This window comes from Hyla sarda, chromosome 11 (genome assembly GCF_029499605.1).
Source record: "Hyla sarda isolate aHylSar1 chromosome 11, aHylSar1.hap1, whole genome shotgun sequence".
NCBI lineage: Eukaryota > Metazoa > Chordata > Amphibia > Anura > Hylidae > Hyla > Hyla sarda.
In genome coordinates, this window is record NC_079199.1 from 36,386,372 (window position 1) to 36,403,942 (window position 17,571).

Sequence of the window (17,571 nt, forward strand, 5' to 3'; positions counted from 1 at the left end):
TCAAAATTGCATTTTATTTCAGTTTTGTCCCACTAATATTTTTTGTGTTTTTTTTGTGTGTAGATTTCATGGTAAAAGAAGTGATGTCATTGCAAAGTACACTTGGTGATGCAAGCCCTTATATGAGTCTGTAGGTGGGAAAATAAGAGTTATGTCTATAAGAAGGCAAAGAGGAAAAAACGAAACCCCAAAAATGAAAGGGTTAAGGCTATTTTTTCACCTGGCTTTTCCATGCTCCTGAATGGCATATATGCTCATAATAGATCTGCTATAAGGCAGATGTGCCTATAAGCAGTTATGCAATTCAGGAACAAAGAAAAGCTTGGTGACAATTTCTCACAATTTCTAGCTTTTTCATGCTCCTCAATGGTGTATCTGCTTACATCAGCTCAGCTATTATAAACAGATATGCCATTCAGGAGCATGAAAAAGCTAAGTGTGAAGAGCTTTTCCTTGTTTCTGAATGACATATCTTCTTATAGCTGTACTACTTTATGCAGTGCTGGGTAATTGATGCGCCTAAAATATTTCCCTACTAATTCTGCAGAAACCATATACGTCTGGAAGGAATCGTTACAGCGGTCCGAGCTAGATGGAAAATTAAAAGAGTACGACTCTAATGAGAGAAGATACTGCCTGGGAGTCCCACAAAGAAATGGCATTATAACCATTTGGGCACTATAGATGGACGGGGTTCACACTCAGACCTGGCACGTTCCCTGAGTTTTTCCAGCAAGATGGTGACCACCACATTATGGGTGTCAGGTCCGAGCATTCCTAGATGAACAGTTTCCAGGAAAGGGGATTGGTCGTCGTGGGCCAGTTGAATGGCCCCCGATGTCTCCCGATCTGACCCCCTTAGACTTTTATCTTTGGGGTCATCTGAAGGCAATTGTCTATGCTGTGAAGATACGAGATGTGCATCACCAGAAACTACGGATACTGGAAGCCTGTGCTAACATTTCTCCTGCGGTGTATATAGTAGTATGTAGCAGTGTGTACGGATACTGGAAGCCTGTGCTAGCATTTCTCCTGCGGTGTTGCTATCAGTGTGTGAAGAGTGGGAGAAGAGGGTTGCATTGACAATCCAACACTATGGGCAGCACATTGAACACATTTTATAAGGGGTCAGAAACTTGTAAATAACTCATTAAAGAATAAAGTTACATTAAAACCAAGCACATCATTGTTTTTCTTGTGAAATTCCCAATAAGTTTGATGTGTCACATGACCCTCTTCCTAATGAAAAAACAAAAGTTGGATTCAAAATTGCCGACTTCAAAATGGCCGCCATGGTCACCACCCATCTTGAAAAGTTTCCCCCCTCACATATACTGTGCCACAAACAGGAAGTTAATGTCACCAACCATTCCCATTTTATTAAGATGTATCCATATAAATGGCCCACCCTGTACTTTTTTGCCCCACTGTATATCCAGTAACTACAGTGGTTGTCTTCTGATGAGAATCATTCATTTTTCCTTTTCTTCTCCATCCAGTCTAGACCGCCATGAAGATTTTTTCCAGTCATGAATGCCACACAAACATTTTAGGCTCCTCAAATCTCCAGTCTATCTACACCTTTTTTACCCTGTGCCCTGGATTCTCTGGCCGCACTCCCAGAGGTGGCCAATGCTTCAGTTGGTGCCTGGGCCCATCAGAGGATCAAATATCATACAAATATTATATAAACTAGATACAATAAAGTGTAGTCATTAAAGGGGTTATCCAGCATAAGGTGGTTTTTAGTACAAACTTGGCAGACAGTAATGGACATGCTTAGAAAGGATCTGCGCTTGTCTTGGGGCTAAATGGCTATGCTGTGAGATTACCATTACCATTAACACTGTGGCTAGCTTTTTGTGAACTGGTATTTCCTGTTTGATTTTTTTTTTTTTTTTTTTTTACTACAAATCCCATAATTCCATTTTCCTCCTTCCCACACATCAGCCCCCCCCCCCCACCCATTGAAACATAAATGAGCTGCATCCATTCAAAAGACCTTTGGTTTTCAATCAGGGTGCCTACAGCTGTTGCATTAGTTGCAGATTGATCTCTCTCCCACCAAGCGATCCCTCCACCCACTGAAGCAGACAGGCTCCCTGTCATCAGCTGACTAGTGAGTCAAGTCTCGGCCACATTGCAACGTGGGAAAAATCTGAGACAATAGTCATTTTGTATGCTGGTAAAAATTAAATATTGAAGTGAAAATTACATAAGAATTGTGAGAAAACCGTCACACACAGGTACAGACACTATATTATGAACTACACTAACTTTACACCCCCTGTAGCATAGTCAAATAAAAAAATAATTCCTGGAATACCCCTTTAAATCAGTTTCATAAAATAAAATTTTATTATTGGCACAACATGCTATAAGGGTTTCCCAACCAGTGTGCCTCCAGCTGTTGCAAAACTACAACTCCCAGCATGCCCGGACAGCCGAAGGCTGTCCGGGCATGCTGGGAGTTGTAGTTTTGCCATAGCTGGAGGCACACTGGTTGGGAAACACTGCTATAAGGTTTCAGAGCTGTATATAACTTGGACAGTAAAAATACGAATATATAAAAACAAAATGCACTCATGGTGATGGTTATGTATCACAACTAGTTACAAGTATCATATTTTATAATGGATATAACAAAAACAATACAAAAATATCCAACTGTCACTAAAATACCAGGAAATAGAGATTAGTGGTGATCTGGTATTAGCTTGATGGATGGATGTAATGCTATATCCAGAAGTTCTTAGAGTATATAACAATACTACAATTTTACGGATTACATAGTGACAATATATTATTTACTTCATTCTCGAATGAAGAAACACAAAGCTCCTTAAGGGTGCGTTCCCACAGGGCGTATACGCAGCGTATTTGACGCTACGCAAAATTTACGGCAGCTGCGGGAAATACGCTGCGTATTCCTTGCTCACTATACACACAGGGCTGTCCGGCGGCAGCCCTATGTGTGCAGTGAGTTTTGGAGGCGGAGCCACGCGTCACAGACACGCCGGCACACGGCCCCGCCTCTAAAACTCACTGCACACACAGGGCTGCTGCCAGAAAGCCCTGTATGTATAGTGAGCAAGGAATACGCAGCTTATTTCCCACTGCTGCCGTAAATTTTGCGCAGCGTCAAATACACTGCGTATACGCCCTGTGGGAACGCACCGGGGAAATTCAGTCAAAATAAGGTGAGTATATGTACTATTTTCTACCGTGGCTCCTTAGTGTACCAACTCCTTGGCGCGGCTCATATATTACAGTAAGGGTGCATGCACACCACGTTTTTGCTATACAGTTCCCATATACGGTTTCAAGTTAAAAACCGCATGGAACTGTACAGGAAACTGTACGCATTGACTTAACATTGTAAACCGTATGTCAAACGCATCATCCGGTTGTGTCCGTTTTGCATCTTATACGGTTTTCTCCGTTTTTTTCCCGTACCCAAAACCATAGTCTACCTTTTTTGGTCCGGGTGAAAAACTGTATTAAACCGTATACGTTTTTTTTTTTTTTTTTTAACATGGGAGTCAATGGGAACCGCACAGAACTGTATGTGCGTACGGTTCCATCCGGTTTTCACCATACGGTTTTTGACTTTGCACAGTTTTTTTTTCTTGGAATTTCAATCCGACAAGTGAAAATTTATTCAAAATGGAGTGAAAAGTTAAAAACATATATGGTTTTTCTTAAAAAAACTGATGCAACCGGACATCATTTTTCAAACCGTATATATATATATATATGGGTTAAAATTTGTACACACGTTTTGAGGAATCAGTTTTTCATTAAAAATTGGATACGGGAACTGTATTGCAAAAACGTGGTGTGCGTGCACCCTAAGGGTGCGTTCACACACTCTTTGTTTTTGCGGGTTTTCCGCTGCGAATTTTCAAAGGGGCGGGCTCTTCTCGGCTGTCCATAGCAGATTTTCCGCGGCGGAATTTACGCTGCGGAAAATCCACCGCAGTCCCTACTGACTTCAATGGGGCTTGCGGCAGATTTTCCGCAGAGCAAATTCCTCGGAGGAAAATCTGCTGCGGATAGCCGAGAAGAGCCCGCACCCTTTCAAATACGCAGCGGAAAACACGCAAAAACAAAGAGCGTGTGAACGCACCCTAAGGCTGGCATCTCACATGATGTCTTCCCTAACAGGAATCTCCGCGATGTGCCAAAGGGGTGTAAATTCTCCAAAAAGTGAATTCATTCCCAGGCTTCACCAATATGATGCTCCTACATGTAACAATTTCCGTATTTGATTGTATTTAAATCATTAGTATTTAAAACTTACATCCTTAATGCAGACTACAGACACTCACACGTAATTCAGGAAAAACCCCTTTAGGTTTGTTTACACAGGGTTGATATGCTGCAGCATTTCTGCCCTAAAATCCACAACTGTGGCATTTAAAGTGTACCTCCAATGTTGGGCAAACTTTTATGAAAAATTACTTTATTCGGCACAGTGCACAGTAGTTCTTTTTCTAAATCACTTTCATTTAGAATTTGAGAAAACCTTTACTGAGCGCCCGATCTCCCCACCACTTATAACTGTGCATTCGGAGAAGGGACTTCCTGCTCTGTCTCCATAGCGCCTGTCTTTAGCGCAAGACCCAGCTTAAAGGGGTACTCCTCCCCTAGAAATCTTATCCCTTATCAAAAGGATAGGGTATAAGATGTCTGATCACAGAGGTCCCTCCGCTGGGGACCCCCGTGATCTCCACTCGTGCCATCACGGCCGTCACGCCTCCTCCCACAGACTTGCATTGAGGGGGCGTGGCATTAAATTACAAGCCTCCGGCGCAACACCCGACGTTCTAAACGAATGCCCGGTGCTGCAGGGAGATCCTTTGGATAGGGTATAAGATGTCTAGGGGCTCCCCAGTGGGGAGCAAGCAGCAGTGGGGAGCAGGGAAGACAGAGGTGAGGGTATTCCAGCGCCGAATTCAAAATGAAAGTAATTTAGAAAAATGACAGTTGTGCACAGTGCTGCACCATAATCATTTTTCATATAAGTGCCCACAACATTGAAGATACACTTAAAGGGGTACTCCGGTGAAAAAACTTTTTTTTTTTTTTTTTTAAATCAACTGGTGCCAGAAAGTTAAACAGATTTGTAAATGACTTCTATTAAAAAAAATCTTAATCCCTCCTGTACTTATTAGCTGCTGAACACTACAGCGGAAGTTCTTTTCTTTTTGAAACACAGAGCTGTCTGCTGACATCACGAGCACAGTGCTCTCTGCTGACATCTCTGTCCATTTTAGGAACTGTCCATAACAGCATATGTTTGCTATGGGGCTTTCCTTTTACTCTGGACAGTTCCTAAAATGGAAAGAGATGTCAGCAGAGAGCACTGTGCTCATGATGTCAGCAGAGAGCTCTGTGTTTCAAACGGAAAAGAATTTCCACTGTAGTATTCAGCAGCTAATAAGTACAGGAAGGATTAAGATTTTCTAATAGAAGTAATTTACAAATCTGTTTAACTTTCTGGCACCAGTTGATTTAAAAGGAAAAAAAGTTTTTCACCGGAGTACTCCTTTAAAAAAGTAAACACATTGGAACCCGGCCCTCTCACTTTCTGTTATGACCTCCCTACGAGTTTTCACCAACCAAAAACTATGGGGGCAAGGGCAAATGTCTGAGAGTAGGCTGCTCATACACACTGCAACTCCCAGGTCCCTGTTTGTCTGCTCGTAGCGGGGGATTGCTGCTACAAGCACACAAAGCGGGCACAGCAGGAGGCACACCTAAGAGTTGTTCATCAGCGGATCCGCAGTGTAAAATACGCTGCGGATCCACTACGTGTGACTACTGCCCCATACATGGACCCTGTACAGCGGATTCATAGAGATGTCGCTAATGTTTAGGACATTGGTCTCCATAATACAGCATCTAATGGAACATGACATGATATCAATGAGAAACGCACATATAAAATATATGTCATAGTATGGACCCATAGAAAGCTGTGGGTGTCCTATTACAGATCAATGGGGGAAGTTTATCAAAACATGCCCAGAGAAAGAGTGGTGCAGTTGCCCATAGCAACCAATCAGATCGCTTCTTTCATTTTTGTAGAGGCCTGTGAAAAATGAAAGAAGCAATCTAATAGGTTGCTATGGGCAACTGCACCACTCTTCCTGTACGCACTTTTTGATAAATCTCCCCCTAGACAGAACATTAAAATTAAAAAGATATACAGGGAGATGTATCTATACTTGTGTAGAAGAAGAGTGGTGCATTTTATCGCTTCTTTCATTTTTCACAGGCCTCTTTAAAAATGAAAGAAGCGATCTGATTGGTTGCTGTGGGAAACTGTACCACTATTTCTAGGCACAGTTTTTGATAAATCTCCCCCAAAATTGATCAAACCCCAGCAATGTGCTCCTACTTTCTATTATAGCATAAGAGATAACACAGCTGAACAGCAGCCATGAAAGACAGAGTTCAAAGCCACTTATAGGACTTCAGAAAAACTCAGCTTGATATGCTGCGGTTTAGACATTAAAGGAGTAGTGCAGTGAAACATAACGTATCCGCTATCCAAAGCATAGGGGATAAGTTATAGATCGCGGGGGTCCGACTACTGGGATCCCCCGCGATCTCCTGAACGAGGCAGTCTGCTGGAAACGGCTGTTCCGACCCCCGCAGGAAGCCACAGCCAACGCGCCCACTCCATGTATCTCTATAGTTATATACATAGAGAGGGCATGTTGGCTACCGCTCCATGTGGGGGTCGGCATGCCCCCTTCCAGCAGACTGCTGGGGCTTCGTTCAGGAGGTGGGGTCCCAGCGGTCGGACCTTCTGCGATCTATAACTTATCCCCTATTCATTGGATAGGGGATAAGTTATATTTCACTACATAACTCCTTTAAGGCTATGTTCACAGGGTTGAATATTTGGGAAACATCCATTCGAGACATTTCGCAGTTAATGGGCGCTGGCAGAACATGGTGACGCTAGAACCGCTCTGCAGTGATAGACGGCAATGCATTTTCAGGGGATTCCATAAAAAGGATTAACACATGTCAACTAAAATTGCCATTTCCATGGCAGATGTTTCCACTAAAGAGATTCCTCCATGTGCCCGATGCAGCAGGATCCCATTAAAAACAATGGGACTCTGCTGCAACAGAATTTCCGAGCAGATTTTTTTCTGTCAGATCCTGTCCAGAAATTCTATCGCGTAAACATGACCTAAGGAAAAGATTTATTGCGCTGCCTTATAGTAAGATTCTCTTTGTTGCCAATAGCAACCAGAGCAATATTACAATTTCAAAAGCTGAGCTCTGGTTTCTATGGGCAACAAAGAGAAACTTACTACATGACGATAGTAAAGTTAGTAGATAGAGTCCCTATGTGACATTTTTGTTCCATTTTGAAAGTTAATGCTGTATATCCCACAGGATAGAAAGTTCCTGTTTGGAAAGTTTTGTCTTCTTTCATCCCTTTTCATATTTGTCCAAAAAATGCGTTCATCTTTAACAGAGCCCAGAAGGTGCCGTTCTCTAAAATTTCTCGATTTGGCAACTTTGCATCTCTGTACATAATAATAGGTTTTAATCCTCTTCTGTCATGCCATGCATTAGTTTCCCAGCAAGGTGTATTTGGCTTTTTTAAGCAATTTCCATCTCAATAATGCGATGCAGATGGAAATGATAAAGCCGACAATAACGTAAAAGAGAATAAGAGAATTCACAGACAGACGCAGTGCATAAATTAAGTCTCCACTAGGCCAGTAATATCTGTAAAGGTAATCATATGGGTCGTGGTCAGATGAATTACCGGGAATACAAGTGTTATAATGACCATCTACGTCCGCCCAACAGGTCTGAGAATCTGTATATACCTGGACTGCATATAAGACCATTCCGAGGGCGGCAAAGGCGGCATTGACCACGTGGCTGATGAGACAGGTTTGGATCTTGACGATACTTTCCTCGCTGGCAAGGACCACAGTGATGATTCCGGTGGTAATAAACGCCAGGCCGCCCCAACAGGGGGCTCCGCTGCGTGAAACAAGCGACAGGTACTCGCTCTCGGACAGATACATGGAGACCCCAAAGCACAGCTGCAGCGCCCCTATCAGGATGATCACGGCACTCAGCGACTTAATGGGCTGCTTCTTCGTCTGAGACAGTGTCTGAGTCCAGGTCGGAGCAGAAGTGAGACCGGAGGGTCCCGGAATGTTGTTCTCACCCGCTGGAACCACTTGGGTGGTGATCGATAAGTTGCCCACTTGGGCAGTGCTGACGGCCATTGTTTCGATGGGACAAATATGGGTTCTCTCGGTATCTCACAAGATCTGCTTTTCTTTCTCAGTTCTCTTGTTTCGTCTCAACGTCCCATCCAGTCTGTTGTAAACAGTCACATTTGTTCCCCCCTTACGTGCAAGGCGAGGAGGGGGGTTAGAGAAGGAGGAGGTTCCTCTGTAGCCCGACCCATCCACCAGCTCAGCTTACTCCGGGAAGTAGGCTCTAAAAATGTTAAACATTAAAAGTCAAGCAGGCTAGAAGCAAAATATAAAGTGGATACATTCCCTGTTTAACCAGATTCTACAACAGTGTTTCCCAACCAAAGTGCCTCCAGTTGTTGCAAAACTACAACTCCCATCATGCCCGGACAGCCGAAGGCTGTCCGGGCATACTGGGAGTTGTAGTTTTGCAGCAGCTGGAGGCACCCTAGTTAGAAAACACTGTTCTACAGCCTAGCGGGAACATTGCTATTCTCAGGGTGACGCCCAGGATTTCGTAAGAGTAAACAAAACAGAGGAGCAGATAAGTGTGCAGGATCCACTATCTGCAATGATGTGTTGCTTTGCTGCCAGCTACGTTGCCTGTGGTGTTATTCAGTAGGATTACAAACAAAAAGTCCTAAACTTAATCTTTAAATTAAAGAAACGATAGAAAAAAAAAAGTGAGTTTGGTTGAGCAGGAGCCTCTTGTCATTTGCTGCGTACAGTTAACCCTTCCAGTATCTATTATGCCATTTCCCATCAAATGTAGTTCCCATCCAGATGTCACTGACCTCTTCCCCACTGACATTGTATTCATCCCATCTGCACGGATGGAGACATCTGTAAATATTCGGAGGATCTGGCTGTTTCGTCTCCACCCACTTAAATACCAAATCCGAAGCAGAGGCTCTGGGGAATAATATGTTGGTTGCAGTTAAAGGGGAAGTCACTGAATGGGCACACATTGGAGAGGATTTTTTCGTTCTTCTGAGCAACAGCATAGAAACGTTCTGCTGTTTTGCAGTAGTTGACTTTAAGGCTGGGTTGACACCTGCATTGTTTGTTAAGTTGTATTGCTCCCCGCAGGCATGTATGCAGGGTTTTCACAAGAAATATTAATTCCACTGCACTATATTATCGCCAAACTGTTATATATACAGTGGGGATCAAAAGTTTGGGCACCCCAGGTAAAAATTTGTATTAATGTGCATAAAGAAGCCAAGGAAAGATGGAAAAATGTCCAAAAGACATCAAATTACAGATTAGACATTCTTATAATATGCCAACAAAAGTTAGATTTTATTTCCATCATTTACACTTTCAAAATAACAGAAAACAAAAAAATGGTGTCTGCAAAAGTTTGGGCACCCTGCAGAATTTATAGCATGCACTGCTCCCTTTGCAAAGCTGTGACCTGCCAGTGTCATGGATTGTTCTCGATCATCATCTGGGAAGACCAGGTGATGTCAATCTCAAAGGTTTTAAATGCCCAGACTAATCTGACCTTGCCCCAACAATCAGCACCATGGGTTCTTCTAAGCAGTTGTCTAGAAATCTGCAACTGAAAATAGTTGACGCTCACAAAGCTGGAGAAGGCTATAAGAAGATGGCACAACGTTTTCAGAAGTCAATATCCTCTGTTCAGAATGTAATTAAGAAATGGCAGTCATCAGGAACAGTGGAAGTTAAAGCAAGATCTGGAAGACCAAGAAAAATATCAGACAGATCATCTCACAGGATTGTGAGAAAAACAATTCAAAACCCATGTTTGACTGCACAATCCCTCCAGAAAGATCTGGCAGACACTGGAGTTGTGGTACACTATTCCACTATGAAGAGATACTTGTACAAATATGGTCTTCATGGAAGAGTCATCAGAAGAAAACATCTTCTACATCCTCACCACAAAAATCAGAGTTAGAACTTTGTAAATGAACATATAGACAAGCCTGATGCATTTTGTAAACAAGTTCTGTGGACCGACGAGGTTAAAATTTAACTTTTTTGGGCAGAATGAGCAAAGGTACGTTTGGAGAAGAAGGGGAACAGAATTTAATGAAAAGAACCTCTGTCCAACTGTTAAGCATGGGGGTGGATCTATCATGCTTTGGGGTTGTATTGCAGCCAGTGGCACAAGGAACATCTCACGAGTAGAAGGAAAAATGGATTCAATAAAATGTCAGCAAATTTTCGATGTTAACTTGATGCCATCTGTGAAAAAGCTGAAGTTAAAGAGAGGATGGCTTCTACAAATGGATAATGATCCTAAACACACCTCGAAATCCACGGGGGATTACATCAAGAGGTGTAAACTGAAGGTTTTGCCATGGCCTTCACAATCTCCTGAACTCATCATAATTGAAAATCTATGGATTGACCTTAAAAGAGCAGTGTGTGTCAGACAGCCCAGAAATCTCAAAGAACTGGAAGACTTTTGTAAGGAAGAATGGGCAAAGATACCTCAAACAAGAATTGAAAGACTCTTGGCTGGCTACAAAAAGCATTTACAAGCTGTGATACTTGCCAAAGGGGGCAGTACAAGATATTAACTCTGCAGGGTGCCCAAACTTTTGCAGACGCCATTTTTTTGTTTTCTGTTATTTTGAAAGTGTAAATGATGGAAATAAAATCTAACTTTTGTTGACATATTATAAGAATGTCTTATCTGTAATTTGATGCCTTTTGGAGATTTTTCCATCTTTCCTTGTCTTCTTTATGCACATTTATACAAATTTTTACCTGGGGTGCCCAAACTTTTGATCCCAACTGTACTAGCAAAGCAGCCGACATTGCCTGGTCTTTCTACCTAAACCTTGTGGGAGAGGAAAAGCAACAATAGTGTTCTCATACTCAGATCCCGACCTCTTGCCCCATCCTCACATCTCATCCTCATATCCTATCCTTATATCTTGTCCTCACATCCCGTCCTCACATCTTGACCTCATATGCCGTTCTCATATCCCGACCTCACATATTGCACTCATATCCTGACCTCACATACTGTCCTTATATGCCTTGCTCATATTCCAATCTCACATACCGACCTCATATTCCGTCCTCACATCCCATTCTTACATTCCATCCTGATATCCCAAACTCCTATTTCGCCCTGATATCCCGTCCCCAGCACAAACTATTTTCTGCATCTGCCTGCCCGATGTTTAAAAGTCCCGGGCAATCTCTGCAGCCCGAGAGTAAGGTAATCAGGAGATGTATTGTCCAGGAGACTTCCAAATGGGGGTGGGTTATGGTTTCTATAACTTCACTTAATTTTTAACATAACTACACGAAGAAAGAAGGACTGTACTCACCAATCTGGGAAACACAAGCAGCTTTATTCTGGAAAATGCACGGCATCAGACATCATGCAGGAATCATTCCAAAAAGCATGGGGTCAGAAAAGCGGGCGAGTGGAACACAGGTGTGGGGCGTGTGCAGTAGGGCAACGAATCGTTTCACGTCATAGGTGACACTTCATCCGGCCTCCTTCATCTGGAGGCCGGATGAAGCGTCACCTTTGACATGAAACGATTCGTTGCCCTACTGCACACGCCCCACACCTGTGTTCCACTCGTGTCTGTGTCTCCATATTGGGAACCGGGTCAGTTAGCTGTGAAGTCCCAGCAGTGTGTATTCAGTCATATCCAAAGTGGTGCCTCCGTCTCAGCTATTTCTTGTTTGCTAACGCCACTATATTTTTTGTTGACATATGAGTAACGTGTTCAAAGTTTTATTCAAATATCTGCAGCCATTTGGAGGTTGTGCTGTTAACAACATATACACACACGTTGATTTTTATATAAATGTACAGTATATGAAAAGTATAGACAGACTAATGTCTCCCCATACAGTAGTAAATGGTGACTGTGATCTACGCTAAGTACCGTATATACTCGAGCAGGGGCGTAGCTAGAAACCTCAGGGCTCCGGTGCGAAAAAATGCCCTGGACCCCCCCCTACCACCTGACGACCCGCTTCCCCAATCCTGGACAACCCCTTACTCAGCCGCACAAAGATATCAGTGACTACTGCACTGATGGGAAACAGTCAGAATACACAACGATATAAGTGACTAACAGGCAGGGCCGGACAGACAAAACAGACATTTAAGAATAAGCAGCCCATTTGTCTGGAGGGGGTCCAACTGCTGGGACCCCCACCAATCACCTTGGTTCCAGTTGCTCTCCAGTTGTTATAAAGCTATAACTCCCATGATCAGGGGCGTAGCTTGAAACCACAGGGCCCTGGTGCAAAAAAAATTCCTGGGCCCCACCCCCTGACTACCCCCAACCTCGAATGGCTGCCTTCCCCAACCACACAAAGATATTAGTGACTACAGCACTGATGGGACACAGTCAGAAGAATATACAATGATATAAGTGACTCACAGACAGGGCCGGACTGGGACTAATTTAAGCAGACCATTTTTTTGGTGGGGTCCTACTGCTGGGACCCCCCCAGTGATCAACTCGGTTCAAGTGGCTCTCCATCTGTTGGAAAGCTACAATTCCCATAATGTCTGGAGAGCCTCAGGCATTATGGGAATTTTAGTTTTGTAACAGCTGGAGAGCCTCAGATTGGTGTAAAGTTTCACTCATCACCCCTGCAGAACATACAAGTGACTTCAGCAGCAATGGGACAGTCGGGAGAACACACAAGGATATCCGTGACCTGATTGCGGTCTTCACTGTTGTCTTTCCCATTCTTCTTCATCTGACCCAGACGCCTGGACTTCTTCTGCTACATTTTCTTGCACCCGGACATCATTGGTTCCCCACTTTGTCAGCAGATCCTCATCCTCTATAAGAAGACAATAATTATTACAACCTTGCCACACACTGCATCCTCTGAATACCACAGACTATACCCTCTGAATATAATACTACCACACACTGTACCCTCTGAATATAATACTACCACACACTGTACCCTCTGACTATAATACCGCCAGTCACTGTACCCTCTGAATATAATACTACCACAGACTATACCCTCTGAATATAATACTACCACACACTATATCCTCTGAATATAATACTACCACACACTAAACCATCTGAATATAATACTACCACACACTGTACCCTCTGAATATAATACTGCCAGTCACTGTACCCTCTGAATATAATACTGCCAGTCACTGTACCCTCTGAATATAATACTACCACAGACTACGGTATACCCTCTGAATATAATACTACCACACACTGTACCCTCTAAATATACTACAACACACTCTATCCTCTGAAAATAATGCTACCACTGTGCCCTCTGAATATAATACTGTCACACACTGTTTCTTCTCAGTTCAGCTAAATTCCACCCCTGCATTGTCCTCCTCCAGGGTCCTCTGTCTCCCCAGATCCCTAAGTCTTCCTCTCGGCTCCTCTGTTCCACACCCCACCCCCAAGACCCCTTAAATCCTCCTCCATGCACTGCATGTCACTTTGCGGCAAGGACTATGAAGTAAGCGCAGCTCACTTCATAGCCATGCCATGAATGTACGGCGCTGTGCGTGGTGACACCCTAGCGCTGTACATTTAGGGCGCGCAGTGTCTAAGACAGAGTCATACCGGACGCGGGCACCGGGGGATGGTCATGGCAGGGTTCACCTGGATGAAGTGTCGGCAGTATAGGACAGGCGAGCGGCTGCAATGCACTGAACACCACATTAAAGAAGGGCAGAGCTTCCTGGACGGGACTTGTGCGTGCCCCGCCCCTCCTCCTCCTCTCCAATCACAAAGCGGCAAGGCAAGGGTGGTACAGTTGGGGCCAGGGCATGATAATGCCTCTGCACTGTCCCCGCCCATCCCGGTATATGTTCGGGGCCCGGGCCCTTATCTGGACTCCACTGGGCCGCGCTCGGACTTGAAGAATGTCCCACCAGGACAATAACATAAGTACTGATGGCGGTGGGCGGCCATCATGTAAATGTGGAAAGGGGGGCCCAGTCGCCATGGTGACCGTTGCGACCTCTATAGCTACGCCACTGCCCATGATGTCTGGAGAGCCTCAGGCATTATAGGAGTTGTAGTTTTGCAACAGATGGAGAGCCACAGATTAGGGTGCAACATCACCCATCATCACTGCAGAACTAACAAGTGACTCCAGCTATGATGGGACAGTCAGGAGAAAACACAGTGATATCAGTGACCTGAGTGACTTCTTCTCTGTTGTCTTTTCTTTTCCATCTGGTCCAGACGTCAGGACGTCTTCCTGCTCCATCTTCTCTGCAGAGTCTGACTCTTGGACATCATAGGTTCTCACTTTGTCAGTAGATCCTCATCCTCTGTATGAAGACAGTAATCATTATTATTCTGCTAAATACTGTACCCCCTGAATATAATACTGCCAAATACTGTATCCCCTGAATATAATACTGCCAAATACTGTACCCCCTGAATATAATACTGCCAATTACTGTATCCCCTGAATATAAAACTATCATCCACTGTACCTCCTGCATATAATACTGCCACCTACTGTACCCCCTGAATATAATACTGCCACCTACTGTACCCCCTGAATATAATACTGCCACCTACTGTACCCCCTGAATATAATACTGCCACCTACTGTACCCCCTGAATATAATATTGCCACACACTGTACCCCCTGAATATAATACTGCCACCGACTGTACCTCTAAATATAATACTGCCACTGACTGTAGCCCTAAATATAATACTTCCATGTACTGTACCCTCTGAATATAATACTTCCACACACTGTATCCCCTGAATATAATACAGTACTGCCTCCTACTGTACCCCCTGAATATAATACTGCCTTCTACTGTACCCCTTGAATATAATATTGCCACCTACTGTACCCCTGAATATAATACTTCCACACACTGTATCCCCTGAATACTGCCACATACAGTACATACACACACATCATTCATACATACACACACATATATAATACATACATACACACACATATCATACATACACATTTTATACATACACCCGCCGCCTCCAGATCCCCCCTGCACAGAATACATCTCCACACATCATACATACATCTTGTTTACACACATCTATCATTCATACACACACATAATTCATACATACAATACATACACATACATCATTCATACATCATACATACAGTACAACACACACATCATTCATACATTATACATACAGTACATACACACATCATACATGCACACACATCAGCAAAATCTGCTGAAGCAAATATGCAGCAAAAATACGCACACGTGAACGCACCCTTAGGGTAGGGTCACATGTAACAGATCAATAGTGTATGTTACTCTGCTGATCTGTCAATGACTTGACCCTATAGCGTGCCTCCAGCTGTTTTCCCCAATGTCCTGCTTGCAGCAGCAATCTGCTGCTCCACGATGTCTCAGAGTACACTGCATGTGCCCACGGTGCCTCGCAGGTCCCTGTGTGGCTGCTTGTTAGTGGCAGATTACTATTGTGAGCAGCACACAGGGGGGAAAACAGCAGGAGGCACTCTATAGAGTCAAGTCATCGGCGGATCCGCAGACATGTAACCCTACCCTAATGTTAATCTGTACAGGATGATTTATGATAAGAGATATTTCCACAATATATATTTTTTTTTCTCTAACTTAAAGGAGTACTCCAGGATGCTAAAATTTTTTATTCAGACTGCCGGCAGTAAAATAATAAATATATATACGCACCAGGGGAGCGGCCTCCGCCATGATCCTTTTCCTGGTTGCCGGTGGTCGGGGAGTCACACTGCCGCTCAGCCTATCGCCGGCCGAGGCAGGACTTCACTGCGGATGGTGATTGTCAGTATGCCTCACCAACCACCGGCAACCAGGAAAAGGATCGCGGTGGAGGCCAGAGCGGGTTACTGGAGGCACCAGGGGAGCGACAGCAGGTATGTATATTTATTATTTTACTGCCGGCAGTCTGAATGAAAATTTTTGCATCCCGGAGTACTCCTTTAAGTTATTTACTGTAAGCCAGTGTTTTCTAACCATGGCACCTCCAGCTTGTGCAAAACTACAACTCCCAGCATGCCCAGACATCCTTTGGCTGTCCAGGCATGCTGAGAGTTGTAGTTTACAACAGCTGGAGGCACCATGGTTGGAAAACACTGGCTTCTAAGATCAGAGGATGTCACTATCCGCAACTACTATGAAGTGAGCGCAGGAGTTCCTGCGCTAACTTCATAGCCATGCCGTAAATGAACGACGCTTCATGCCCCTTTTCTAACCCCCGTCCTCCTCCATGCTCCTTTTTTCCACCCCCCTGACCTCCTCCATGCTCCTTTTTCCAACCTCCTCCCCCCCTGACCTCCTCCATGCTCCTTTTCCAACACCCTCCCCTTTTCCATGCTCCTTTTTCAGGGGGGTATTGGAAAAGGAGGACAGAGGGGGGCTTATTCATGCTCCTCCCCCCCCCCTGTCCTCCTCCATGTTCCTTTTCCAACCCCCCCATCTGTCCTCCATGTTCCTTCCCCCCCCCCCCCCCCCGTCATACTCCATGCCAGTGTTTTCCGAACAGGGTGCCTCCAGCTGTGGCCAAACTACAACTCCCAGCATGCCCAGACAGCCTTTGGCTGTCCAGGCACGCTGGGAGTTGCAGTTTGGCCAAAGCTGAAGGCACCCTGTTTGGGAAACACTGCTCCATGCTCTTCTAGCCAGCAAACCCTCCCCCACCACTCTCACCTCTGACCCTTCGTCATTCATTTATAGCCTCGTCCACCTCCTCAAATTCCGGGGAGGATGCAGCATCTCTAGTCAGCGGCGGGATGTCCTCGTCCTCCTGCGCAGCTGGGGCAGGGACCGTGACGTCAGTTGCGTGCTTACGACGTCTGCTGCTCTTAAAACGTTAGTGTCCCTTCCCCCAGCCGACGTTACTTGGGGCCAGGGGACCGGACTAAATGAGGCCCCCCTTCAGCGCCACCAGAGAAGGGGGTCTCCCGGAGAGCAGAACTGCCAGGGAGTTTTTTTGTTTTTTTTGTAAATATGGCAAGGGGGGCCCCCTGGCTTAGGGGCCCGGTCGCCATGGCGACCATTGCGACCTCTATAGCTACGCCACTGTACTCGAGTATAAGCCGACCCGAATATAAGCCGAAGCCCCTAATTTTACCCCCAAAACCCAGGAAAAAGTTATTAACTCGACTATAAGCCTAGGGTGGGAAATACATCATCCCCCCATGTAATCATCCAGACCCCCGTCATCATCCCCCCCTCCTTCATCATCCCCCCGTCAATCCCTTCATCAGTGGTCTTCAACCTGCGGACCTCCAGATGTTGCAAAACTACAACTCCCAGCATGCCCGGACAGCCATTGGCTGTCCAGGCATG

At 44.6% G+C, this 17,571-nt stretch overlaps 1 protein-coding gene across 1 annotated transcript; it reads right to left on the reverse strand.

The window, feature by feature from the left end:
• Window positions 1–5,473: 5,473 nt before the first annotated feature.
• On the reverse strand, window positions 5,474–9,125 carry LOC130295496 (uncharacterized). Its single transcript, XM_056546309.1, has 2 exons — window positions 9,044–9,125; window positions 5,474–8,493 (listed from the first exon to the last, which is right to left on the reverse strand). Exon 2 carries the CDS (start codon window positions 8,274–8,276, stop codon window positions 7,602–7,604), a length of 675 nt encoding a protein of 224 aa, XP_056402284.1. The 5' UTR covers window positions 8,277–8,493; window positions 9,044–9,125; the 3' UTR covers window positions 5,474–7,601.
• Window positions 9,126–17,571: the final 8,446 nt, after the last annotated feature.

Coding starts and splice junctions, on each gene's coding strand:
- LOC130295496 (XM_056546309.1), bottom strand. CDS start 8,276: ATGGCCGTCAGCACTGCCCAAGTGGGCAACTTATCGATCACCACCCAA.